Below are 26,636 nucleotides of genomic sequence, written 5' to 3'. Positions count from 1 at the left end.
TCCAGCTCACACAGTGCTCATGCAGAGCCCCGAAACTTGAGTTCAGCAGCACCAAAGCAAAGCCCCCCCCCAAGCATCAGGGACCAGGGAAGCAGCGTGTCCCTTCCCAGTGCTCCCCGTTATCCTGAGCGCATCCACCCCATCAACCCCAGGCTCAAAGCACCGTGTCCCTTCCCAGTGCTCCCCGTTATCCTGAGCGCATCCACCCCATCAACCCCAGGCTCAAAGCACCGTGTCCCTTCCCAGTGCTTCCCGTTATCCTGAGCGCATCCACCCCATCAACCCCAGGCTCAAAGCACCGTGTCCCTTCCCAGTGCTCCCCGTTATCCTGAGCGCATCCACCCCATCAACCCCAGGCTCAAAGCACCGTGTCCCTTCCCAGTGCTTCCCGTTATCCTGAGCGCATCCACCCCATCAACCCCAGGCTCAAAGCACCGTGTCCCTTCCCAGTGCTCCCCGTTATCCTGAGCGCATCCACCCCATCAACCCCAGGCTCAAAGCACCGTGTCCCTTCCCAGTGCTTCCCGTTATCCTGAGCGCATCCACCCCATCAACCCCAGGCTCAAAGCACCGTGTCCCTTCCCAGTGCTCCCCGTTATCCTGAGCGCATCCACCCCATCAACCCCAGGCTCAAAGCACCGTATCCCTTCCCAGTGCTCCCCGTTATCCTGAGCGCATCCACCCCATCAACCCCAGGCTCAAAGCACCGTGTCCCTTCCCAGTGCTCCCCGTTATCCTGAGCGCATCCACCCCATCAACCCCAGGCTCAAAGCACCGTATCCCTTCCCAGTGCTTCCCGTTATCCTGAGCGCATCCACCCCATCAACCCCAGGCTCAAAGCACCATGAAGCGGACTTACTCAGGATGATGGTGACCGTCTTGACCAGGCTGATCATGGTCTCCTTATAGCGCGGGTGGAAGCTCGTGTGCTTGGACATCCGCGTCATCTTCCTTTTGACGTAGATGAAGATGTGCGTGTACACCACCACCATGATCAAGAAGATGACGAGGTTGGAGATGGCCCAGAAGGTCAGGTAGCTCCTGCTGTAGAGCGGGGCCATGCTGGAGCACTTCTCCAGCGCACAGAGACAGTGCCAGCCATAGGATGGGATGAGCCCTAGGAGCAGGGCCGTGACCCAGATGCAGAAGATGAGGATCATCACCCGCTGGTTGGACATCTTGCTGTGTAGCTGCATGGTGAACACGGTCTGGTGCCTTTCGACAGCGATGGCCAGCAGGTTCACCACGGAGGCCGTCAAACTGGTGTCCAGCAGGCTCTGACGGATGAACCAGGTCTTTAAGGAGAGCTCCGCCGTCCTGGGCCCCGTGTGGAACATGAGGAACATGTAAGCGATGCCGGCAAAGAGGTCTGCAGCAGCCAAGTTGCCCAGCAGGTAGTAGATGGGGTAGTGGAAGCGGCGGTTGATGATGATAGCCGTGATGACCAGCAGGTTGGTCAGGAGCACAATGACGCTCACCGTCAGGCCCAGGGCAACCACCAGGACATCCTTTGTCCTCCAGTACGTGGTCAGCTCTTTGCGGCTGTTGTTGTAGAAGAACCCCACAGTCTCATTGTAGAAGCAGTGCTTCATTGCTGCTGGCCTAGAGAGGGACAAGAGGAGCATTAGGTGCTTGGGCCCGCAAGCGCACGCAGCTGGGGAGATGCTGAGCACGCTTCCCGACACGGGCAGCGCTTGCTGAGCCTTCCCAAAAGTCCTCCCCAAACTTGGCCAAGAGACAGAGAGAGAAAGAACTGAGCAGGAAAAGAGCATCCTCGGCCCTGCAAAGCAAACCAGGGGCAAGAAGTCAACCACGGAGCTGGAGCATCCCCTGCAGCGCTTGGGGACCACGCAGCCATGGGGCAGCGCCGAGCTCCAGCACCACAAACAATCCCATGGGATGAGCAGCAACCGGATCCCTACCTCCCTACCCCCCCAAGCAGATGTTCCTGCTCCTTTCCTAACCCAGAGCCTGGAAATCTCAAGTCAGGGCTGGCTGCAGGCCCCACTGGGAAGGGCAGACCCGGTTTGGAGCCTCCTTCCTCGCAGCACCGAGGTGCTGAGTGATGGATGACACGCTTTTTCCTTCGCCTGGTGCGTCCTGCAGATGAAGTCACTGCTTCTCCCTGTCCTCTCATGAGCTCAGCCATCACCCTCATCTTAGCGAAGGCTTAAGGCAGACCACGCCGCCCTCTTACACAGGGAGGAAACCCAACGTGCCCACGAGTCACTTTAAGTCACCCTCCAGCCTAAAACACAGCTCAGGGGCCCGAATTGGTTCCATGTTTGCTCTATGATTCCATGTTCTTCCACTCTCCAGGCAGCAGTTTCACACTGCTCTTTCCCGGGATGCTTCAGCATCACGCCCTGGGGATGCAGCCCAGGACATGGGGAGGTCTGGAAAGGATGGGAAGGAAAGGAAAAGGAGGCAGAGGGGGAATCGAGCTGCCCCAGCGTGATGGAGCCGTGAGCTAGTACCGCATAACAAGTCCATCTTTCCTCTCTTTTCAGGTCATGGGATGCTGGGGAATCGTGCGGTCCAAATGCAGCTCAGGGGATGGAAGCATCCCAGAGGCTTCCTCAAGCACACCACGTGGGGACTTGGCTCGGACAGGGGAAAGCAATGGGAGAAGGAGGAAGGGAGGAACGCCCAGGATCAGGACACTGAATCACAGGCAGGTCGATGCCACCTTCACAGGGTGTATCCAAACCTCAGCCCAAAGGCTTGGCCGTTCTTATGGCAAACAGCTTCCTCCAAGCATCGGTGAAGCCCAGAGCAAAGAGGGAAGTGCCACTGATGGCAGAAAACCACTTGAACATCACACATACAGGAAGAAGAGGGGGAGGAGAGAAACCCAAGGGGCACCAGTTATAGACGCTGACCCGGTACAGTGAGGATCACAACGGAACAGCACCGGCCCGTACCCAGTGATGCTTTCCACTTCCAGCACCATTCAAACACCACAGTGTCCATGGCTCCAGGTCTTATTCTCAGTCACGTTTGAGCTGACACCAAGCCGGATGGAATCCAGCTAAGACAAGCTTGAAACTTGCCACTAAGCTCTGGAGACCAAGCTTCTTCTATGGCAAGCATTAAAGGCTCCCCAGCCATGAGAGGCCCCATGGCAAACTGTGAACCTTTCTCACAGCATCATACACTGCTTCTTCAATGCTGTGTCTACTGGGCGAGGGGGGGATTAGAGCTGTGTTAAGCCACAAAGGGGCCACGGCCTGCATTTGCAACACTCCAATGTAGAGAAGCAGCCCCTCAGCATCCGGATGTTGCCATGAGGATTAAAGGCTGCTTTGGGCAAACCCCGCTTGGAGCCCAGGGAATAGTTTGAGGGTTGCAAATCCCTCTGCAATGTGGGTTACAAACCGGGTTGGGGCACTCCAACGAGTCCAGGAGGGGCTGACAGGTTCCTAACGCCCGTGATGGGTTCGAGGAGCTCCTGTGCCACTTCGCTGCTACCCTGCCATTAGCCAACTGCCCTGGGAGCTCGATGATGCCACACAGCAAGGCTGAGCAGGGGAAGAGGAACACCCTGCCCACAGCAGTGAGCGCAAAGTCAGGCTGGTGCCATGATGCACAAAGGAGCCGGAGGAATCCATTGTTCAGGGTCCCAATAGCCCCCCTTCTTCCGTGCCCTTGTGCTCCTCACAGCAGCATCGCTCCCTCGCTAAACCCCGACTCCAGCTCGGAACTGCAGCGGCCCCGCAGCCCCTTCCCCCTTTGGAGCCAGGCGCAAGCCCAGCCTCGCCTCTCCTCACACTTCCTCCGGCTCCACTCGAGCCTCAAAGCCCTTCGCATCCAACCGAGCTTCAGCAGGAGCCCGCACACAAAAGCCGGCGTTTTCTGCCTGCAGACACCCGCTCCCTCCTCCCAGGCTCGCGGTAAGTTCGGAGTCCTCTTGCCCTCAAAGGGAAGGTTTAAGGCTCCTCCGGCCCCCGTTTCCCCCCTGCTTGCGGGAGTGGGAAACGCCGGGCAGCTCCGGGGGACCTGCGAACGCATCGAGCCCTTGGGGGGGGGGGCAAACGCACGGCGCAAGGGAACGGGGGGGGGCGAGCGGCTGGATCCGCGCTCCCACTACCAACCACCATCCGTGCCGATCAAGGCAGAACAATGGCTCTACAAAGGGGCTCGAAGCCAGCCCGTGGTACCCCGCACGCTGATTTACACGGCCCGACGTCCAACCCACGCCTGTGTTTAAGCCAGAAACAGCGCAAGCTTTCACCCCAGAGGACAGATTCTTACCTGAAAGCGCAACCACCCGCATCCAAAGCTGGCGTTTAGCGTTGGTCTCCCCAACACAGCAAGCCAGGGCAGCTCCCCAGCAAGGAGCTCCCCATCTCTGGAGGGCAGAGATCCCAAGCGATGGGATACAAGGAGAAAAGCCAAGCGCCTTAAAGGAAAGTTTCGGCCGCGTTTCCCAACCCCATCACAGCGCTCCCAAACGCTGGCTCCTCCGAGGCGAGTTGGCCAAGAGCTCGCCCTCAACCCGTCCCCTCCTTGGGTCCTCCCCTAGGCGGGTCCTTCCAGGAGCTGTAACCCGAATCCCTGCCGCCTCCATAGGGGCTGGAGCCGCTTTCCCAACCCCTCCAGTTCTGGCTGGCCCGGGTTAGCTCCGCTCTGCCCAGCATCCCCCTCTTTGGGCCGTGCCAACACGGGGCTGCTGCGTGCAAACTGCACCCTCCGGTCCCAACCCTCCGGTCGCACCGGGTCAGGCCGTGGGGAGGGTTCAATCCTGCTCTCCTGCTGCTCCAGAGCCTTTGTGCCAGCGGCGCATCTCGGGCACGACGGGCTCTGGTGCCGTGATGGAGGAGCCTTGGCACCAGAAGGCTGCTTACACAGTGCATCCCCCCTCATCTCAAGGGCTGTCAGGTCCAAGGGCTCCCCCCACATCCATGCTTGGGAGAGGGGAGAAGCTGCGAGACGCGAGGGAAACTGAGGCACGGACCGGGAAGGGTTTTCCTGGTATAACGTGGTAGAAGTGCATGAAAGCTCACGTTCCTGCTGTGCCAGAGCAGGTCCTTGACGCATCCGTGGTGACCTCACCTCCCAAGTGCCATACCTACCCCAACAGCACACGCAGTGCTCCGAGCCAGTGCTGTGTAAATGATGAAGGAAAAAGCCCCACCAGCTTGGCAGCACCCATATAAATCAAAGTCATTCTGATTTATACCTCCCGCTCTTGCAGAGGCCCCAGCGATTGCCATTTGACTCCTATTTCCTCCCCTCCCAACCCTCCTCCTCCCCTCCATCTGCTCCCCAAGGAACAATGTTATCACCGAGCACAATCCTAATCTGCTGCCAGGCAGACACACAGAGCTTGGCAGGGCCAAATCATGTCCTGGGGGGCAGGCAGGAGATTGCCCAAGAGCCCAGCACAAAGGGGAAAGAGATAAGGCCAAGGATCCAAGGACACATTAACAGAGCAGGGCAGGCAGTAAAGGAAAAGAGCAGCAGTGACATTGGCCCGGGGCAAATCCTTTGCCTTCTCACATCATCCTTTTGGATATACAACGAGTTGAAGACCCAAGAGACCCACATCCAAGCTGCAGTAAATCTGTGCCCCCCACTCGCTCCTATTTCCCCCAGACCCATTGAATTCACCTTGTGACACACACGAGCTTGGGCCCAGCACGCCCTTTGCGGGGTGCCACCTGCACACCCAAACCCATCGCACCCAAACCCCTCACATCAGCTTTCGCAACCACGTCATGGAATGCTTTGGGTTGGAAAGGGCCTTCAGATGATGCAGTTGCAGCCCCTGCCATGGGCAGGGGTGACTCACGCCAGAGCAGCTTGCTCCAAGCCCCATCCAACCTGACCTTGAGCACAGCGAGGGATGGGGCAGCCACAGCTTCTCTGGGTACCCTTTGCCAGTGCCTCAGCACCCTCATAGGGAAGAGCTTCCTTATCTCCAACCTGAACTTCCCTGTTCCAGTTTGAACCCGTTCCCCCTTGGCCTATCCCTGCTGCAGGTCCCTCTCCACATCCTTGGAGCCCCCTTCAGACCCTGGAAGCTGCCCTGAGCTCTCCATGCAGCTTCTCTTCTCCAGCCCCGATGTTCTCAGCCTGGCTCCATACAGGAACTGCTCCATCCCCTGCTCATCGCCGTGGCCTCCTCTGGCCTTGCTCCAACAGCTCCATGTCAGAATTCCTTAAAGGCTGACCTCAGATCTCTCCCAACCGTGTCACTTCGGCGACGGAGCACCAGGATGCTGAACACCGGCAAGCCCGAGGAGAGCAGGTACCCATCGTGGCCAGCCCCCTCCACCTTCCCCAGTCACTCCATGAGGTTTCCTATTGGGAAGAGGCTCAGAGGGTGTCACGCAGCATTCCCCCCCCCCCCCCCGCCCCAGCACAAAGGCTGCTCAAGCAGAGGCACCGAGTAACCGGAGCCTGATGCAGCTGCAGCTCTGCTCACATCCTGGTGCCCAGCAGAGAACTGGTAGAGAAGCAGTTCCAAAGACAACAGCAATTCCCTCCCTCCCTCCTCGTTTTCAAAGTGAACGCATTGGTTTAGGAGATTTTGCATCTTCCAGCAAGCCGAAAGCAAATATTTTCCTTCAAGCCCCACTGACTGCTGCTGTCAAGCCAAAAGGGAGGGGTTTGAACCCTGAAACCCCTCTCTTGGAATGCCAGGAATGTTAAAAACCCTCTGGAAGGAGTCACGGCAGCATCTCCCCCCCCCTGCCCCAGCAGATCTCTGCTGAGAGCCGGTTGCTCACATCAACGCTTCCCAAATCCCAACCGGCCCAAACCTTCGGTGAGGAGCGCTCCACACCACGACACCATAGCTCTTCATGTCGGCTATGGCCGGACCCCATAGAAAACAGCATATACGTGCAGTGATGGATATATAATATATATGTGTGTATATATATAATATGTGTGTATATAATATATGTGTGTGTGCATATATGTGTATATATACACTATATATGCGTATATATGTGTGTGTATATAATATACATGTGTGTACATATAATATACATGTATATATGTATATATAGAATATATACATGTATATATAATATATGTGTGCATATATAATATATATTGTATATATTTTATATATATTGTATATATATTATATATATACACATATATTATATTATTATATTATTATTATATATTATATATACTATTATATATAATATATGTGTATATATATACACATATATATTATATATGCAGACGTATATTATATATACACATATATATTATATATACACATATATATACACATATATACACATATATATACACACATATACACACATATATAGTATATATATACACACATATATTATATAATGTGTATATATAATATACATGTGCATATATATAATATACATGTGCATATCTATATGTGTATATATAATATATATGTGTATATATATTATATGTGTGCATATATCTAATATACATGTGTATATATCATATATATGTGTATCTATATAATCTCTATGTGTATATATACGCACATAGTGGTAAAAAGGCAGGAATATGCTAACACCCACTGCTGCTGACACAGAGCCAGCTCCAGGCTGTTCGCAAGCCTCCAGCGTCAAAGGTTGCTCCTAACCAAGAGGCAGAGGCATTTCCTATCCATTGCTCCAGAGCAATCCCAAAGAGCAATTCCTGTCCCTCTCCCCTCCTACTCCAGGTTCGCTTAAGGGAAAGCGTTTCCCTATTGTAGGTTTCAATTGAAGCGGGGAGAGCACTGATGCAAAAGGTAACGCTGGATCCTATCCCCTTTAAAAACCAGCTGAGAATGAATTCCCAGCGCGTTCCATCGAACGCATCCCAGCAGAGCAACACCTTCCCCTTCCCTATGTAACTACCCTGGAGATGGGCTTTGGGCTGCACTGGTCCTGCCTATCCCAGCCCTCTCCAAGGGGAAAGCAGCAGCAGAGAGCAAGCAGGGGAGGGAAGAGGGATGTTTGCAGTGGTGGGAGGTTTGGAGCAGGGACGGTCTCGGGGCCCTTCTGCTGCTGCTGTTCCCGATTTCCACAGGAAGGACATTATCCTCCATAGGGACAACGATCCCAAAGGCAGGAGCAGCAGCTCAGAGAGGGAAGAGCTTGGCCCCGGAGGGATGGAGCCGCAAGGGGGGATGCTGTTTGTGAAGCAGGACTCACCCAAAGATCATTCCAGCACTTGACACCCTCCTCAAGGCAAACAATTCCAGGTGGGAATTCCCTTCCTCAGAGCCTCCAGCTCCCTTTGGGCTCTGCTTCCATCCAGGGCTAAGCACCAGCCCTTCCCTAAGGGAGCTCCCTAAGCCCTCTACCAGATCCAGGATCCTCTTTGTCCTTTGCACATCACTGAGCACCGGAGAACTGATTTCAAGAGCTCCAGGCCTCAGGCTGGCCCATAACATCCCAGCTTTCCATGACAAACAGAACTGCCTTTACTTTTGGTTAATTTTCAGCATTTTGGGTCAGGTTTTAACCAAAACTTTGAGCTTTGAGGCACGTTTCTAGGTGGCGAAACGTTCGTTCTGATGCTTGCTTCCATGCAAAGCAGCAGGAAAACTCTTGCTCCTGTTCAGATGCTCCCTAAGGGGCACGGAGAACCCAACGCATTCATTCCTTACACAGATCTATACTGAGACACACAACTCCCTTGAAGCCGGTTCCTAAGATACCTCCCCAAAGTGACCATCTCCAGGGCCTTGCCTGCCAAGTATCCCAAAGGCGCTGGCTCAGCAGAGCCGGAATTACAGCTCCACACATCCTTATTTCAAGTAAATGATAGAGGAGAGCAGCCAGGGCGCGGAGAGGATTCCAACCACAGGCTGCAGGGAAGGGGAGCCACGCAGGGTGCATTGAGTTCAAGCCACACTCCCCTTTGCACGTGCTTTAGGGTGCCCCGAGGTGCACGACACCTAGAGATGTGCCTGCATCACCATCCAAAGGGGTTTAAGCACTCAGCATCTTCAGCCAAACCCCCCCCCCCCCCAAAGGGTTTCCTGAATCCTGGATCAGAAATCCGGATGCTGGTTTCCTCACCTTTCCCTATGTTCCAGGTACCATTACTCTGGACATCCATAGGGGATGCTGGAACAGGAGGGACAGAGAAGGAGCAACCAAAAGCTACAGCAGCGTGGACTCTCCTACCGTTCATCCCATCCGATCTGCTGATTCCCTATTGGAAAACCCCTTTCGAAGACAAGAACGCAAGGAAACCAACCTCCTTTATGCACCAGACACGCCGACGTCCAAGGTATCGATAGAACCCATCCCATCTGCCACCAAACAGCATACGCAGCCACTCCGGCTGCTAACCCACCCGCCAGAGCAACTGAACAGCTTAAAAGGAGAAACCCAAGTAGATTTGGTACCTCCTGGTGACTCAAGGAGAGAGGAGCGAGGCAGAACCTAAGGGTGTCCTTCAATGAGGGATAACTGAGCGAGCAAGCACCCTGCGCAAGGGTAACACTGCCCTGCTCATGCTCCAGGAATGAAACCTCCCACCTAAATACAAGCACTTGATGGTTTGGAAAGGGTTTTTTACTCCACCCCCTTCCCAAGGCAGGGAAAGGCTTTTCCTACCCGCTCGCATGAGCGGCATCACCTTATCTCCATGCAAACAAGCCCTCAACGCGTTCAAGGAGAGACCATGAGATGGGGCTCTGCTGTAAGCACCCAGCCCAGCAATGCCTCTCAAAGCAGGCAGCAGATGACCTGCAAAGGGGCCCTCATCTCTAAAGCAACCCCTTGGGATGCTGCTGAGCATTTGGAAGGGGTTTAACAAAGGACAAAGACTTCACCTCCTCCTGAGGGGCACCGAAGGCTTCTTACCCTTGAAGGATGGATCCATAAATGCTCCTAGGAAAAGCCTGTGAAAAACAGCATTAAACCCCACTGAACCCCCTTTAGAGCCAGGAGCAAGCACTCATCCCCACCTTTATACTCCAGGGATGCTGGGTTGAAGGGGAATGAGGAAGCGCTAACGGCTCAATAGGAAACAGCTGGGAGTGAAGCCTGTGTGGGGCTCTTCCCTTGCTCTCCCTTTGTTAGAACACTGCAGAGGAGTCCCTTGGTCCTTACCTGAAGCCATCAGGTGCTTGCATTCCCCTCATTCAAGTCAGAGCCCAATCTATGGGGCTGAGAGCCTCAGCTGTGGAGACCTGGTTCCTTCTCACCACGAGGAGGAGCGGATGAAGCTCAGCAGCACATGGAGGGGCTGGGCTGAGCTGGTTGCTTTGTGCCCTCAACCCACATTGGCCCTATGAAAAGTAAAGGCCTGGAATAAGGAATTAGTTGGTTGGATGCTCACGAGGGGGTTGCTATGGCTTTATGCATCGGTTCCACAGCCAGGAGCCACGCTGTGGGGTGCAGTGCTTAGGTGGGGGTCAGCCCCCCACCTCCATGGGGTGCTGCTGTGAAGAGAAGAGCTTGGGGAGGCCTTTTTGAGGGAGGAAATGAGGTTGCTCCTTGTTGGTTACTGCCTGTCCCTTGCTGTAGCTAAATACAGCTGAGCCCTTTGAAGGGAAGAGGCAGCCTCAGGGAGGAATTGGTGCTTCTTTCGCTGCCAAGTGGCTTCTGCTTGAGGTCCAAACCACATCGGCTGCGGCTGGGACCCAGCAAACCCTGGCTCTGAGCAGGAGGAGGGATGCTTTGGACCCCGCATCCCAGTTTTCCCTATGGGACTGGGACCTGGCAGCCTGCAAGTGATGCTTTGGACCCCACATCCCAGTTTTCCCTATGGGACTGGGACCTGGCAGCCTGCAAGTGATGCTTTGGACCCTGCATCCCAGTTTTCCCTATGGGACTGGGACCTGGCAGCCTGCAAGTGATGCTTTGGACCCTGCATCCCAGTTTTCCCTATGGGACTGGGACCTGGCAGCCTGTAAGTGATGCTTTGGACCCTGCATCCCAGTTTTCCCTATGGGACTGGGACCTGGCAGCCTGCAAGTGATGCTTTGGACCCCACATCCCAGTTTTCCCTATGGGACTGGGACCTGGCAGCCTGCAAGTGATGCTTTGGACCCCACATCCCAGTTTTCCCTATGGGACTGGGACCTGGCAGCCTGCAAGTGATGCTTTGGACCCTGCATCCCAGTTTTCCCTATGGGACTGGGACCTGGCAGCCTGCAAGTGATGCTTTGGACCCCACATCCCAGTTTTCCCTATGGGACTGGGACCTGGCAGCCTGCAAGTGATGCTTTGGACCCTGCATCCCAGTTTTCCCTATGGGACTGGGACCTGGCAGCCTGCAAGTGATGCTTTGGACCCCGCATCCCAGTTTTCCCTATGGGACTGGGACCTGGCAGCCTGCAAGTGATGCTTTGGACCCCGCATCCCAGTTTTCCCTATGGGACTGGGACCTGGCAGCCTGCAAGTGATGCTTTGGACCCCGCATCCCAGTTTTCCCTATGGGACTGGGACCTGGCAGCCTGCAAGTGATGCTTTGGACCCTGCATCCCAGTTTTCCCTATGGGACTGGGACCTGGCAGCCTGCAAGTGATGCTTCGGCAGCTCCTTCCCTTACCGGATGACCACGAAAGCAGCAGTAACAGGGAGTTACAAGGTCAGAGCAAGCCTTTTCTCTAGTGATGGTCCCGTATGTGATGGGTTGACGGAAGGAGATGGCAGGAATTGCCCTCTCCAAGCCCCTTCTCCTCTTTTAAGGAATCTCCCATTGAGTGTGCAGCAGGAAACGGAGACAAAGAGCTCGTTTCGCAGGGGTTTTATCCTACCTGTGCTGGTTCCTCAAGCTCTAAATTCCTGTGGCCAGGAGCTACCTTTGTGTCGTAGAGACCTGAATGCACTGGGTGCTGCTCAAACACTCCAATAAGCGTTTGCTCAAGGCTTCCCTCTTCATAGGGAACAAAGAGAGGCTGAGCTTATAATAACCCCCCCCAAGTCGTTTATTATAGGAGTTCTCCAATGGAAGAGAAGTTACTCTTCAGGTATCCCAAGCACTGTATGGACAAACAGACGTTGCTCCGGAGCTCCAAGCTCTCTTTAGCCCCATCTGTAACACACAACAGAGCCTCGACATTTGCTTGCCAGCGTTGTTAAGAGACAGGCTCAAAACCCCGCCGTGTGCATCATGAGGAAGCCAAAAGGAGCTTTGGGGTGACCCCCGTGCAGGTGAGACCTACATCACAGCAACCTTGGCTTTGCTGCCTTTACAGCTCCATTACAGCCTATGCGGCTCCATAGGCGACGGAGGGAATTGGGCTTTGGAAGGCATTGGGATGAGCTATTGGAGAAACGGGCTCTGCATTCAGAGTCTCTTCCCTTTCCAGAGTGGCTTTGTGCTGACCACCAAGGGGAAGCTCTGGCGATGGAAGCGGAAGGATGCAGAGCATGGGAGCCTTCGCCCGTCCACCCTCTCCTCTTACACCTCCAAAGTGAGTTACACTCCCAAAAAAGCTGGGAAATCAAAGCCATACAGCTCAGTGCTCCTTGCAGCAGCCGAATCCTGGCCACTTGGGAACGTTTTCTGTCCAACGGCCTTCATTTCAGGCGCCTACATCCTCCAAGCGCATCGCCTCGCTTCTCCCGTTATCCCGGCATCCTTTGGGCTTCTCCTATAGGTACGTGCCTGGGATGAGGTCTTCTCCTTCCGCAGGAGATCCCGTGCCTTCCAGAGAAGCGGAAGCGTCACCGACTTGAAGCTTTGAGACGATCCTGGCTGTCTCCTGCGTCATCTCAAAGTGCTTGAGCTGCTGTCTCCCCCCTGCGCGGTGCTTGAGCGTGCTCGGGTCGGTCGAGCTCATCCTGCTCCTGATGCTCTCCTCCGGCGTCACGGAGCTGCTGTCGGGAAGGCTGCCTTCTGCACCCCATCCCATTGCCACGCTGCCTACGGTGGGAGTCCTCCAGGGCAAACTGGAAGCCTTGGGAATGACTGGGGCCGGTTTTGCCTGCGTTCGGAGGTGTTTCACGGGCTGCCGGCTGAAGCGGCCCCTGGGCTGGCTCCCCAGGCCCGGGTCGGAATCGCTGTCGGTCCTCTCCTGCTCGGAGTCTTCCAGCTCGGAGCCAACGCTTGTATTCACCTCTGAATGAAAGAGAGAGCAGTGAGCCAGGGTCCTACAAGAGCCCATAGCTCATGGCTCTTTTCCTGTAGAAAGGCCACCCAAACCCCTATGGTGATGGCAGCAACAGGCTCAGCTGCCCTCCAGCAGCTTTGTCCAGCAGGAGCAACCCCAAGCTGTGAAAGAGGTGGAAGATGAGCAGTGATGAACCAGGCAACCTGGAAGAGCATCCCCACTTTACCTGTGTGGTACCTAAAGTGACCCCCGCTTTACCTAAAGGATACCTAAAGTGACCCCCTCTTTACCTAAGTGATACCTAAAGTGATCCCCGCTTTACCTAAGTGATACCTAAAGTGATCCCCACTTTACCTAAGTGGTACCTAAGGTGATCCCAGCTTTACCTAAGTGGTACCTAAAGCGATCCCCCCTTTACCTAAGTGATACCTAAAGTGATTCCCACTTTACCTAAGTGATACCTAAAGCGATCCCCCCTTTACCTAAGTGGTACCTAAAGCGATCCCCACTTTACCTAAGTGGTACCTAAGGTGATCCCCTCTTTACCTAAGTGATACCTAAAGCGATCCCCGCTTTACCTAAGTGATACCTAAAGTGATCCCCGCTTTACCTAAGTGATACCTAAAGCGATCCCCCCTTTACCTAAGTGGTACCTAAGGTGATCCCAGCTTTACCTAAGTGATACCTAAAGCGATCCCCTCTTTACCTAAGTGATACCTAAAGCGATCCCAGCTTTACCTAAGGCATCCAGGCTTAGTCGACCGTGGGCTCCCTCCGGAGTCAGCTCCTGGATGGCTTCCCTGGAAGATGCATTTCCAGACCCGTAATCCACGTCTAAACCCGTGTGCGGGGAGGAGGAATTCTGTCGGAGGAAGTCAGGAAGTGTTTCTATGGGATGTGAGGTGAAGATAGCGCCAGCTCCCCCTTCACCCCAGCGCTGGTAGAGCCAAGTGGATGGAGGCCATTGCCACCTTGGTTTGGCTTGGATTGGCTGGAAGGTTTGGGAATAGGGAATGACCTTGCAGGAGGGCACAGGGCAGAGCCATAGGAAGGACCCAGCTCCGGCTTCCGTGCTGGCAGAGCACAACTGCCCCAAACCTCAACCAGCAGGGCGCTGAGATGGATTCCTGCATCCCACAGGATGCCCAAGAAAACCCATTCCAGCATCCGGGGGGAGCATCCGAAACCAAAGCCCTTCACTGGAGCTCAGGAAGTCGGGTTGAATGCGATGGGAATGCCTGGATGGGGTTGGTGTGGACCCACCGTGCATCTACACAAGGATCGGGGCAGAGCTCGGTTATATCAATGGCAAAACCAAAGTGCCCTTGGAAGGAGCTCCCCTTTCTAACAACACCTTCAAGCAGGTACGAATGGCTTTGAAAACAGCCCAAGGCAAGGGTTGTGTGTATCTCAAAGTGCTTTCTATGGAGGTCTATTCCCTCCGTAGCGCTGCTGCCCGCTGGAAGTGAATGGTGCGATTTTATTGCAGCCCTCAGCATCCTTGTTCCGATTCGTGCTTCCTCAGGGAGCTGGACCTGGGAAGGAAGCAGCAAAGCCGCATTCCTGCCCATCAGCCATGGCCAGGGGCGCTGCAGGCAGGGGCTTGCACAGAAGCATCCACAACTGCAAAGCAGGAGGCAGGGGGTCCCCCAGCGCAGCTCCCGTTCCCTTTTCCTTAACTTTAGCAAAGGAATTTCCCCTTTCCTGCTCACCAAAACGAGTGTGGAAAGGAAAAACCCAAGCCAGGGATGGATGCTGTGCCCATCGGTGGCTTGAAAGGGCAGGGAAATAGGTCAGGAAGAAAGAGCTGCAAAGCTCGGGACACTCAATGGCAGCAGGAGGAAAACCAGGGTCTGTGGCCGCTGCTTAGGGATGCAGCAGGGCCCTGTGGGGCTATCCTATGGGATCTGCTGGGTCTTCAGGGCACAGAGCAGCTTCCAAAGTCATGGAGCAGGGAGAACCAGCAACTTAGGATGGAAAACCCCATTGTTCTCCAGAGCAAAACCACCCTCCAGAGGGGTCCGAGGAGCTGCCGCTCTCCCACTCCATCTGCTCCTTCCCCTTGGAATAACCCTCTGCTCGGAAACGGGTTTGTTGGGTGCAAAAGGAAGCCCAGCTCGGTGTTTGGGAGCTCTACCTCTACCCTTGGGCTCCGGGTTGGGTTTGGGCTCCGAGGTCCTTCATCCTCCTCTGCTGCCTCTCCTCGCGCAGGATGCTCCCCTCCTAAGGCTGAGGGCAGCTCCTCCATCCCGAACACGCGCTCGTAGTTCCGAATGAGGAACTCCACCAGCTGAGCTCGGTACCCGGAGTCAAGCAGGCAGGACATGGAGACGTCGCTCCCCGCGCCCGGCCGCATCAAGGTGGGCCCGAACACTATGCCCAGGTTGCTCGGGGACATCTTGTTCTCTTTGTAGTTCTCTGCCACCCTAGGAAGGGAAACGGGAGGGTTAGGGGCTCGCCAGCTCTCAACCCGAACGCACTGAGCACCCATGGGATGCCCCAAACCCCCGTTTCCTAGGAGACGGAAAGGCATCTCTTCCAGGAACAGGGCAAAACCAGGAGCTGGATGGTGCGGCCCTACTGAGAGTGGTTGATGCTCGTGAGCTGTGTTCAGAGGTGGGTGAAAGAGGGCTTGGTTCGTCTTAGTCCTTGACCTGCTCTCCACTTGATGAAGTGTTAGCACCAAGGACCTTGTGCTCCTTCTTGGTCATTAACTGCATCAAGTGTTAGCACCAAGGGCCTTGTGGTCCTTCTTGGTCATTAAGGATGCTCTCCACTTGATGAAGTGTTAGCACCAAGGGCCTTGTGGTCCTTCTTGGTCATTAACTTGATGAAGTGTTAGCACCAAGGGCCTTGTGGTCCTTCTTGGTCATTAACTTGATGAAGTGTTAGCACCAAGGGCCTTGTGCTCCTTCTTGGTCATTAAGGCTGCTCTCCACTTGATGAGTGTTAGCACCAAGGACCCTGTGGTCCTTCTTGGTCATTAAGGATGCTCTTCACTTGGAAATGTTAGCACCAAGGACCTTGTGGTCCTTCTTGGTCATTAACTTGATGAAGTGTTAGCACCAAGGACCCTGTGGTCCTTCTTGGTCATTAATGCTGCTCTTCACTTGGAAATGTTAACACCAAGGACCTTGTGGTCCTTCTTGGTCATTAAGGCCTCTCTCCACTTGATGAGTGTTAGCACCAAGGACCCTGTGGTCCTTCTTGGTCATTAAGGATGCTCTTCACTTGATGAGTGTTAGCACCAAGGACCTTGTGGTCCTTCTTGGTCATTAACTTGATGAGTGTTAGCACCAAGGACCCTGTGGTCCTTCTTGGTCATTAAGATGGTCCTTTCCATGCCTTAACGTTTTACCCTCCTCAACAGCCTGCTTGGCTCTCCGAGGTCAGGGAACCCCAAACCCTCTTCTCATACGCACGTGGCGCTGAGCTCCCTGCCCCGTTGGCAGCGAGGCCTCTGCAGGGACCTCCTGTGGTCGGACCCGATGCTGAGCAGCGCGACCACCACCTCCTCACCTGTACAAGTGGGCTATCAGGTGCCGCAGGGTGTTGTAGTTACTGCCAGGCAGTTTGCTCAGCACCTCCTTCACACTCTGGATGGGCTCGGAAGGGAAAGCTGCCCAATCCAGCCTTTCCTCCATGGGTTTCTGAAGCTCTTTGGCCAGCACCATGAGCTCGTCGTAGAGCTGGGACAGCAGCACCGGGGTCGAAAGCTGCAGGGAGAAGGGAGGAAAGCAGCACGTTACCTGCACCGGGGGCTGTGGTTGGCTGGGCCAGAGGTTTGGGATACCCACTTCCTTCAGGAAATGCTTCAGGACCCCGGTGATATCGTGGGGGGAATGCTCGGAGAGCTCCACCAGGCTCCGTCCGCTCTCGAAGGCCTGGCACAGCTTTTCCACCCGGGCTTTGGATCCGCTGATGCGGTAAATGCCCTGCGCGGTCCAGAGCGGGAGAGGTCAGGTTGGGATGCGGAGGAGACCGAAGCGAGGGTGCTAACCGCGTCCTCACCTGCACGCCCAGGGCCCGGGCTTCGATCTCCGAGGTGCATTTCACCACGAGGAAGGGAACCTCCTCGGGATAATCCCGAGGGACCTGCGCGAAGTCGATCCCGAACAGAGGCACCCGGTTGGGGAGCTTCTTGTGGCCGCAGGTGATGAGCAGGCTCTCAAGGCACTTCTTGTGGCAGGCCAGGCAGCACTGGAGGGGCAGAAACCCCCCCCCCAGGGTTATGGGTTGGGGGGGGGTCCAGCAGTGCCTGAACTTGGAGGGCATCTCCTGGCCCTTCAAGCATCAAATCCCCATCGACCCCAAGAGCGTTCCAGGCTGATGCTCCTGGTGTAAATCAAAGGGAGGAGGAGAGGCACAAGAAGGCGGTAGAGGGGCCCCATAGGTGGTCACCTCGGGCTCCATCATAGTGGGGTCTTCCAGCCCTCACCTCCTCGCACTCGAAGCCACTGACCATGAAGGCGTCGCAGTCCCTGCACTTGGATGGACCCCGCAGCTTGCGGAGCCGGTGGGTCTGGGCCGCGCTGGAGAGCGGGATGCTCCTGGCCTGCGGTTGGGATGGACCGGTTTCTATGGAGACAGCACGGCAGCGTGAAGAGGAACCCATCCCTGCGCACGGGGTCCCGAGTCGCATCGCAATGGGACTCACCGTTCTCCAAGGCATCCCTCTCTTCCAAATCATCCGAGGAGGACACGGTGCCGGTGGACGGAGCTTTCAGCAGCTTCCTGGTAGAGGTTCCTTAAGGAGAGAGCAAACCAGGACTGTTCTTACCCTCACGATGCCCGGCGCGGGTCAGCGTAGAGCTGATTCCCTCTGGGTTTGGGGCAGTCTCAGGCAGGATTTCCATGGCTCTCACCTGGGCTGGAATGGGGAGAGTCCAAGGAGCGGGATTCACAGCTGCCGCCGAGGCTTTCCGTGTCGCTGCAGAGGGATCTGCTCATAGCTGCAAAGGTGGAGCCTTGGGATGCTTCAGCTCAAGACCCAGGCAAGCTCCCAAGAAAATCCATACATATCCATGTTTCCTCCCAGCCTTGGGCTCTGCCCCTAAGGATGGGAGAACTCTCCCCTCTCTTTGCTAATCTAAACTGCAGTGAGGAGGGGCGATGGGTTCGTACTCAAACAGGGAAGTTCGGGTTGGAGATAAGGAATTCTGCCCTGTGAGGGTGCTGGGACACTGGGATGGATTGAAAGGAAAAGGTTTGGATGCTCCATCCCTGGTTCAAGGCCAGGTTGGACAAAGCCTTGGGTACCATGGTCTAACGTGAGGTGTCCCTGCCCATGGCAGGGGGTTGGAACGCGATGAGCTTCAGGCCCTTCCCAACCCATTCCATGACTGGAGAGCAAGTTGGGACATCCCCATTAACATGAACCTACTCTGTTCCTCGTGCCGGGATGGATCCTCCAACGTGCTCCCATCCTTCCCCGCCGAGGAAGGTCCTGGGCCGTGCAATGCCATCTTCTTCTTCCCAATGGGAGGGGACCTGGGAAGCGATTGCAGACAAGTGCTTACCATGGAATTGTGCCATTCCAGCTGGGATATCGGCTTTCGGCCCTTTGCTTTCTACCTGCGGCCTCCCGAGGCAAGCGGCTCGAATTCGAACACCTCCATAGGGATGTCTTTCTTCCGCAAAGCCTGGATGAACTCCAGGTACTTCTGGCCTGCTTTGTATGGCTTGCACACCTCGGCCAGGTACTGGTACCTCACTGGGATCTGCTCTGACTGAGCCAGCCGCTGCTTGAACATCCTTAGGGTGACCTTATAGATGGAAAGAAACCCAAACCCCTCCTTTAATAGCCCAAGGCCAGGGGCTTTTTCCTCCCTTAAACCCCAGTCATTCACCAGCCTTTAGGTTTCCATCACCCAAACTCGGTTACCTGCGCTCCTGCAGATGGAAAGGACTTCTCATCCCTGCTTGCTCTAGGGTTTTCCCCCACCCAGACTTTTCCTATGTGGAAACCTGTGTCCTCGGAGCAGTACTAACTGCGGATGTCATTGGATAGCTGACACTTGTCGGTGGCAACGTCCAGAGCATCCCCCTGCTTTCAACTGCTTTGGGATGGTCGTATCCCAACGAGCAGCTTCCCTGGCATGGGGCTTAGAGGCGGAAAAGGCCTCCACGTACCCACGTCAGCACCTCATCCCCTTGGAAAACGAGCTTCCGGATGTGGGAGACGATCCGCGCCCGCACCCGCTCCAGTTCTTGCCTCCGGGAGTTGGCCTCGCTGATGCTCGTCTTGTACAGAGCTTCGGCTTCCTGAACCTGCATGGGGTCAGCGACGGAAGAGGAAGTCACCGGGATGAATGGGAAAGGGGGTCACCGCGCCACGGGATGCTCCAGCCGCATCCCTCACCTTGGCCTGAGCCTCCTCGCAGGAACGGCGCCGCTTCTCCAGCTGCTTGCTGGTGCCGGCCGTGCTCTGCTGCTCGTCCTCTGCTTTGGCACTCAGGAGCTTTGCTTTCTCCAGCTCCTCGCAGCGCTGGAGGTACTGCAGGCGAGCCTTGCGCAGCGAGGCCAGGGCTTCGCTCTCCGAGAGGGGAAGGAAGGCCGTTAGCACGGCCGAGTTCCAAAGGGGGAACGCCGAGAAGGGTCTTGGTTCAGATGGATGCTACCGTTCGCATGGGCATCAGTGTTCTGTGCCCCCCCCCCCAAAGCCTCCCAAAGGACACCCCTGGGTGTGCTCTGAGTGGAGCCCCAGTGGTCCTGGGTCACCTTGCGCAGGCGCTGAGCCCCGGTGGCTAAAGCCAAGCTGCATCCTTGCTCTGCGGGTAGCAGGAGGGGATGGGATGCAGCAGGATGGGGTGGGAATGCCACCAGCATCCCCCCCCCTGCCTTGTACTCCTTAATTATCAATAGCTGGATGCATATTCCATTATGTAGTTACTCCCTGGTCATGTCAATAGAGGGGGGGCCCTGGCTGGGGTCAAGTCAAGTCCATCTCTTTGGCCTCTTACCATCCTCTTTTGCTCCTTTGTCCATTGATCCTTGAATTCTTTCCTCCATTTCTCTATTTCGTTCTTCTTGGCTGACAGAGGCTGCGGGGGAAGAATGGGGAGGATGGGAAGAGGAGGCAGGAAAAGGCATGACATTGGGAAACAGCCTTGGTTGAGACGCCTCTTTCTCCCTTCAAATCGGGGTGCTCCATTCCCTTCTTTCCCTCTCCCCTTCACCACCTCAGACCGGGATAAACCCCTTCCTCACGTCTCTGGGATGCTCCCATGGAATCTCCCAGCAAATGTGTCTAAATACAGCACCTGGTAGAATTCCTTCTGCTGGAGCAATGCTGCCGTCTCGGCCGCTGCATTCCCAACCTTGATGTCGTCTTCCAGGACCATTTGATAGAGCTCCCAGAGAGGCATGTTGTGCTGCGGAAACCCAAAAAGCACCTTGGAGCTGGGGGATACGCAGCCGACGGAAGAAGAAAGGATTATTCCTGTGCTGAGGAATGGTTTTGGAGCCATGTGTCCTGCAGGGCTTAAGCTGGAAGCACGTTTGCTCTGCTCCTCCTCCTCCTCTAAAGGGAACCCCCCCCCCCATGAAGCAGGGATGATAGCGATAGGCCAAGGGGGGACGGGTTGGAATTGGATGATCCCAAGGTCCTTCCCACTCCCATCCATCCCATGAGGACCCGTACCTGTTGGAAGACGGCGTTTTGTCCTGCCTCTGCGATCTTCACCATCCCTTTGGCAAACTCGGTCTCTGTAAAAGGCCAGAGCGGATTAGACACCCGATTCCTGGTGGCGGAGGTGCCTTTGGCAAAGCAGGATCATTCCTGGAAGCACAAACGCTGCCTCCTTGTCCTTCTGATCCAAAGCAGCTCAAGGAGTCGGTGCTGGGCCGACTTCTCCCTATGTTTTGCTTGGAACCCTATGTTCTCGGTTGGGATCTTTTAGCCAGCACCTATGGAAAGCTCTGGTTTCCAGCATGGGCTCACCGTAAGCCAGGCGCTTCTCCATCCAGCTGAGCAGCTCCTTGACGTATTTACACCACATCTTCGAGTACCGCAGCGCTGCTTCGATGCCGCCTTCGCATCTCAGCAGCATCTCGTCTGCCTCCTGCACTGCAGCGGAGGAAAGGCAGGGTCGGAAGGGCCCAGGGCCATTCCAATCCGTTCCGTGATTCCATGGAAGCAGCTTAGGAACTGGGGTCTTTTCTATGAGGAAGCCCCAAGTCTCTGTTGCGTTTCAGGATGCCAGCGACAAGAAGCAACGAGGATCCTCCTAGCGGGTACCAAAGTGCTCCAGAGCATCCCAGCTTTCCCTGGGGAGATCTTTCCGTGCTTAAAACCATCACGGGTTTGGGAATTGATGTCTCGGTGGTTAGGAAGGAAGAGCGGGTGAGAAGCTCCTCAATGAGCTATTCCAGGATAGGGTATTCCAGTGGGGACACCAGCATCATCCATCAGGTAATGAACCAAGAGCTGTTACCTGTTAGCTCTGCCCGCGGTGGCCTCTCTGGGCTGGTTTTGCTCTGGCACAAGCTTCCAGTCAACTGTGGAGGGGAAAAGAGATGGGAATCGACCAGGAAAAACGGGAAAAGAGCCCAGCTTTTGGGAATGTGGAGGGTTTCTTCCATAACGCGGTTCTTTTCCTACCGGAATGACCTCGGTGTCTGTGCTCGGGGCTGGGCTGTCGGTGCTGCCAGGGTCACCGATGAACATATCCACTGTCCTGGAGAAGGGGGAGAGGGAAGGAAGCACTGAGCTCAAGTGAGGCTCCAAAGAGCCAGGGAAGTGGCCGAGCCCCCCCCCTCTCCTTCTCTACGTACGCGTTTCCAATGGAGATCTCGATGGCATCCAGGCTGCGGAATATCTCGCTGTACCGCTGCCGGCTCTCGGGAATCCTCTCCTGAGGGCTGAGACCTGGAGATGGGATAGAGCATCCCATGGAAAGAGTTGAGCGGAAGCTCCCTGGGGGAAGCAAGGGGGTGGTGGAGATGCAGGGGAGCACGGCTGAGCACAGGGAATCCATCATAGAATCCATGCGTCTCAGACTGGTTTGAGTTAGAAGAGCATCCTTTAGGATTCAGATGAGATGATCTTAAGGTGCTTTCCAGCCTGAACCATTCCATGATCCAGCTCCAACCCCCTGCCATGGGCAGGGCCACCTTCCACTGGAGCAGCTTGCTCCCAGCCCCATCCAACCTGGCCTTGAACAGGGATGGGGCATCCAAACCTTCTCCATTCAACCCATCCCAGCGTCCCACCGCCCTCATGGGGAAGAGCTTCTGCCTAAGATCCCATCTCCATCTCCCCTCTGCCAGGTTAAAGCCATTCCCATTGTCCTGTCCCTGCATCCCTCATCCCAAGCCTCTCTCCAGGTTCCCTGCAGCCCCTTTAGGCACTGGAGCTGCTCTAAGGTCCCCCCTTAAGGACCCTTCTCTTCTCCAGGCTGGACCAGCCCAGCTCTCCCAGCCTGGCTCCAGAGCAGGGATGCTCCAGCCCTCGCAGCATCCTTATGGGACCCTTTCTCAACACCCCACAGGCAATAACCTGCATTACAGAAGCCTGCATCACACTCAGGAGCCCAGCAGGCCAAATCCTGGACGTGAAGACCATTGTCTGTGCTGGTCCCTACTCGAGGGTTGATGCCCTGATGTCTGAGGCTGTTCTGGCCATGGTTGCACACGTAGCAAGCTGGAGGTGAGCACATGCATCTGACGTGGGGTTATGGGTGCTGCTAATCTCACTTCCCACTCCCTCATGCACTTGGCACCGGGGCCTGAGGCTAAAACTGACTCAGACTCAAAATCGCTTGGGGTGGGGGGCAAAAATAAAGGGAAACCATTGAAACCCATGAAACTGGGCCCAACTGGTAAAAGCCAAAGGAAATGGTGCTGCTCTTTGTCCTTTTGACATTCCAGGAAACAGGATGTGGTTGACTTCAATCTACAGCTGCTTCGCTGATGGTTTTGATGGTAAGCACCCGTAAAGGCTGCTCAAATGCCGCCTCAGACAGCGCAAAGAAAGGATGGGAAGGGAGAACACGGTCCCCATCCTTCTTGTCCTTGTAGCAGGGATTTTGCTCCATGGAGCTCCTTGTTTGGGGCATCCCAATCACACAGTGAGAGCAGCCAAGCCGTGAGCATCACCTTAACACTGGGGAGGAGGTGAGCCACCGAAGCCACCCCTTTCCTCACAGTCGGCATTGAGCAGCGCGGGCCAGATGCCGCGGTCCCTTCGGCATCAGGAAGGGAGCGGGGAAAACTCCCCTTTTTCCTTGCTTTTGCTGGGCACTGATTGATGTCCTATCCAGATCCAGGCTGGGCTCGGTCTTTGAAGCCTTCTGGACCATTCGCTCCGAAGTGACCGCCCCGAAGGAGCTGCAAGGAGCCCCTCGGCTCCTTGGCACACACCGGGAGCACAGTGATGCTCAGAGAGAGCTGCAAAGCGAGCCCAGCACCTACTGCATGGGGATAAATCAACTTTCCACAGCCGGTGCGTGACGTGGGACGGATGAGAGGCAGCTTCCAAACGTCTCATCCCGGTTCTTCCGCAGGAATTGGCTCATAACCCAAGAGGTAACAAACCCAAAGCGTAAGGAACCCAAGCCCCGATGCAACGTGAATCCCAACTGCTCTTGTTGCTTTGTGTCAGCTTTCACTCCTCTTGCTTACCACCAGCAGAGGATTGTACAACAGGAAGAGGTGACTCAACCTGAGCAGCGCTGGCCACGAGCGAAGCAGCATCAGACCCGCAGGGGCTCGCAAGCCTTTGGTTTCACCTCAAGAGGAGAATCGCTATGGGTAACGCTAGAAATACATCGACTATAAGATTGCCTGGCCTTGCTGATGTCCATAAACTGCCCTGAGGGAAGCCCTTGGGGGATTAGGGAGCAGAGCATCCTCTGCGGCACTGGGATGCAGGACCACGGGCTTGGAGCCACTCTGCCTCAGTCCTTCCTCCGTTCACTGTCACTCTGTGAATGGGCCCTGCGGTTTCAAACCAGTTCTCTTACTGGAAAGCTGCTCTGGAAGCTGACTCTTCCATAGATTAAAACCCATCCATGTCTCTTGAAGCATCCTTCTTAGCTTAGCTTATTCCAGCGTTGGCCCTACACCTGCATCTCCTGGTCAGCTCTTCCCTGCCTTTTGCCACTGTCACAGGGAGAACAAGCTGGTTCCGTGCACGGAGGGTATTTGTAGCAGGAGAAGCTCTTGTGCTGCTCAGCAGAAGCATCACTTCCCTTTCAGCTACCGAGAAATGAGGTCAGTACCTAAAGCCCTGGCTCAGTGGGGCACCATTGCCCAACCTTGGTACCTCGAGCCTGGCCCCAGCAGCATCTTCCCCTTCTCTGCCCTCAGCCTTGCACGTTGCAAGGCAGCATCCGAGTGTTTTCCACAGGGGCAGGGCTCCCCTTCGTGCGTCGAAGGCCTCGCACCTCTCATCGGTGTGTGGGGAACCCCCCTGCTCTACGGCACTGTGTAAACCGCATCGGGCTGAACATTTCCATCGCTGCATGAAATCCTCCCCTTTTAACCAACAAGAGGCCTTCCAGCATCCAAAGGTCGCTACGAGGATGCTGCAGAGGGACTTCTCATCAAGCACTTGTAGCGCTAGGACCAAGGGGTGATGGGTCCAGACTGAAACAGGGGGAGCTCAGCTTGGAGATAAGGAAGTTCTGCCCTGTGAGGGTGCTGGGATGCTGGCACAGCATCCATCCCTGGCTGTGCTCAAGGCAGAGCCTTGGGCAACCTGGTCTAACGTGAGGCATCCCTACCCATGGAACCGGTTGATCTTAAGCTCCTTTCCAACCCAAACCTGCCGTTCTATGGTACCCCTCGGTGAGACTGATAACGGCCGGCAGCAAAGGATGCTGCTCCAGCCTCCTGGAACGCCGTCTTTGTCCATGTGAGGAATACCAGCACCTTTGGAGCAAACCAATGCAAGGCTCTGGACAAAACCCAAGCCCGCTTCCCCTCCATCACCCTGGTTTCTCATCGCCTCTTCCTGCTTCAGCAGCCCTGGCGTTTACAACGGGGCTCGGCCCCCAACTGACAGGAAACACGAGCGAGGTCGGGTGCCTTAAATAGCAGAAGGGATTAACAAGGGCATTAATGAAACACGAAGGGGAAAAGAGAAGGGGGGGGGGGAATTTCCACCTCGTACATGGATGCAGTGGAGCAGAGGCTGAGCACGCTGCGAAGCTGGGGGGGTCTGAGAGCAGGGACCGAGCACAGACGCGGTAGGGTGCAAATAGAACCAGGTTTAGAGGCTGATATCGGTAACCCAGACTCATTGTGAGAGGTGGCAGCTCCCAGGCCCTTAAACCCCTGCTTTTTAAGGGAGAAAAGGGCAATTCTGTTGGACTTCTGCCTGCTTGTTTCTTCAGTCTTAACAAGAAGGAAGTGCTAGCGATTGAAGTGTCACGATTCATCAGAGCCGATGGAAAGGAAGAAAAGGACCCTCTAAATCACACCAGAAGGAGGAATTGAAGGCACTTATTGGCTAAAACCCATAAAACTGACCGAAATCTTCCATTCCAGCCCTTTTGGCTTTGCAAAAGAGCAAACTCAGCCTCCGGAAGAGACGAGATCTTGGGGCTCTTGTGCCCCACTTGGATTCCTCAGGGGTATTTGGTATCTACGGTCACGTTCTGGAGGGGATTTGGGGTAGCATGGTACAACCCCTTTGCTCTAAAGCCCTTCATCTGTTATCACTGCATGGGGCTGTCTCTAAAGGGAGCTCACATCCAGATGGATGCTCGCCGGTTCAATGGAGCATCCTCTCCTGGTGAAGTGCTTGGTGAGACCCAGATTGCAGGGCAACCAAATAGACTTCTACAGAAGATTCTATACACGCATCTTATAGAACCTGGGGGTGATCACGAGCTACAGCAGCTCTGTGTTAGCTGATGCCTTCTCGACCCCAGGACAAAGGCAGGACAAGGCACCAAGGGCTCTGGCACGAGGGGTCCATACTCTGGTGGTACCGAGACCTCTAAGATGCTTCACTGGTATTACCCCCATTCAAACTCCATCCATACCTTGGGTTTGGAGAACAAGGACCTTGAGGCTTCTTGGTAGAAGGACCGGAGCTGATTCTGCACCCGGAGCAGCCTGAGGTCCTCCAAGCCTCTCAAAAAGAGGGGTCGCATCCTTCCCTCTAACATAAGCCAGCCTCCAGGCCGAACACATCGCATGAATCCATCTTAGCCCCATGGAAACCCCCATTTAGAGGAACTTAGAGCTGGTTTCTAGCAGCCATGTTCCCCCCGTGCCTCCCAGCCTGATTCAGCCTCTCAGGCCCCAAAAGCCGACAGGACAAAGAGCATCCAAGCATCATTCGAAGGCCAGCACCTACCGCTCGCTTCTGGCTCTCCCATAGCTGAAGCCGCGGGCATCGGGGTCGGAAGCAGCCTGATCCCAAAGGGCTCAGCTCCGGATCGCAGCCCAAGCGAGCGAACCCCCAAAGCCTTGCTCAGAGCAGCTGAGGAGGAAGGTTCCAAAGGGCCATGAGAGCTGCGTGTGAAGGGGACCGGCTCTTTCGGGGGCTGCTGGAGCCCAATGTGCTTCCTGCAGCCGCTGCCGGGGCCCAGCGCAGGCTCCTGCCCTCCTGCGATTTGCATAACTCGGATGTGCCTTGGTGCAGAGCACGGAGGGGACGGGTTGAGTC

General features: G+C 55.4%; 2 protein-coding genes across 15 annotated transcripts in view; both read right to left on the bottom strand.

The window, feature by feature from the left end:
• Nucleotides 1-12,071, bottom strand: part of LPAR2 (lysophosphatidic acid receptor 2) — a 17,935-nt gene extending 5,864 nt beyond the window's left edge. The window contains exons 1-4 of one of the 6 annotated variants that reach the window (XM_065664712.1): nt 11,717-12,071; nt 10,065-10,243; nt 9,785-9,853; nt 860-1,602 (exon numbers count right to left, since the gene is read on the bottom strand). In XM_065664712.1, coding sequence (XP_065520784.1) covers nt 860-1,602; nt 9,785-9,853; nt 10,065-10,096 — 844 coding nt within the window. In that variant the 5' untranslated portion in view covers nt 10,097-10,243; nt 11,717-12,071. Of the gene's footprint in view, nt 1-859; nt 1,603-4,254; nt 4,695-9,784; nt 9,903-10,064; nt 10,738-11,716 lie in introns of those variants that run through there. The other 5 variants (XM_065664711.1, XM_065664715.1, XM_065664713.1 and 2 more) reach the window with 5 other exon arrangements.
• Nucleotides 12,072-26,636, bottom strand: part of GMIP (GEM interacting protein) — an 18,003-nt gene continuing 3,438 nt past the window's right edge. The window contains exons 1-21 of one of the 9 annotated variants that reach the window (XM_065664696.1): nt 26,325-26,593; nt 21,791-21,884; nt 21,618-21,693; nt 21,451-21,514; nt 20,958-21,083; nt 20,658-20,722; nt 20,278-20,388; nt 19,978-20,058; nt 19,377-19,550; nt 19,148-19,285; nt 18,590-18,780; nt 18,399-18,505; nt 17,881-17,982; nt 17,673-17,762; nt 17,454-17,593; nt 17,027-17,215; nt 16,813-16,950; nt 16,535-16,731; nt 15,153-15,441; nt 13,754-13,877; nt 12,072-13,023 (exon numbers count right to left, since the gene is read on the bottom strand). In XM_065664696.1, the coding sequence (XP_065520768.1) occupies nt 12,557-13,023; nt 13,754-13,877; nt 15,153-15,441; nt 16,535-16,731; nt 16,813-16,950; nt 17,027-17,215; nt 17,454-17,593; nt 17,673-17,762; nt 17,881-17,982; nt 18,399-18,505; nt 18,590-18,780; nt 19,148-19,285; nt 19,377-19,550; nt 19,978-20,058; nt 20,278-20,388; nt 20,658-20,722; nt 20,958-21,083; nt 21,451-21,514; nt 21,618-21,693; nt 21,791-21,884; nt 26,325-26,589 (3,228 nt within the window). In that variant the 5' untranslated portion in view covers nt 26,590-26,593 and the 3' untranslated portion in view covers nt 12,072-12,556. Of the gene's footprint in view, nt 13,024-13,422; nt 13,701-13,732; nt 13,878-14,125; nt 14,551-15,152; nt 15,442-16,534; nt 16,732-16,812; nt 16,951-17,026; nt 17,216-17,453; nt 17,594-17,672; nt 17,763-17,880; nt 17,983-18,398; nt 18,506-18,589; nt 18,781-19,147; nt 19,286-19,376; nt 19,551-19,977; nt 20,059-20,277; nt 20,389-20,657; nt 20,723-20,957; nt 21,084-21,450; nt 21,515-21,617; nt 21,694-21,790; nt 21,885-26,324; nt 26,594-26,636 lie in introns of those variants that run through there. The other 8 variants (XM_065664697.1, XM_065664699.1, XM_065664694.1 and 5 more) reach the window with 8 other exon arrangements.

This window comes from Lathamus discolor, unplaced genomic scaffold (genome assembly GCF_037157495.1).
Source record: "Lathamus discolor isolate bLatDis1 unplaced genomic scaffold, bLatDis1.hap1 Scaffold_52, whole genome shotgun sequence".
Taxonomy (NCBI): domain Eukaryota; kingdom Metazoa; phylum Chordata; class Aves; order Psittaciformes; family Psittacidae; genus Lathamus; species Lathamus discolor.
This window is presented reverse-complemented; position numbering and strand designations above follow the sequence as displayed.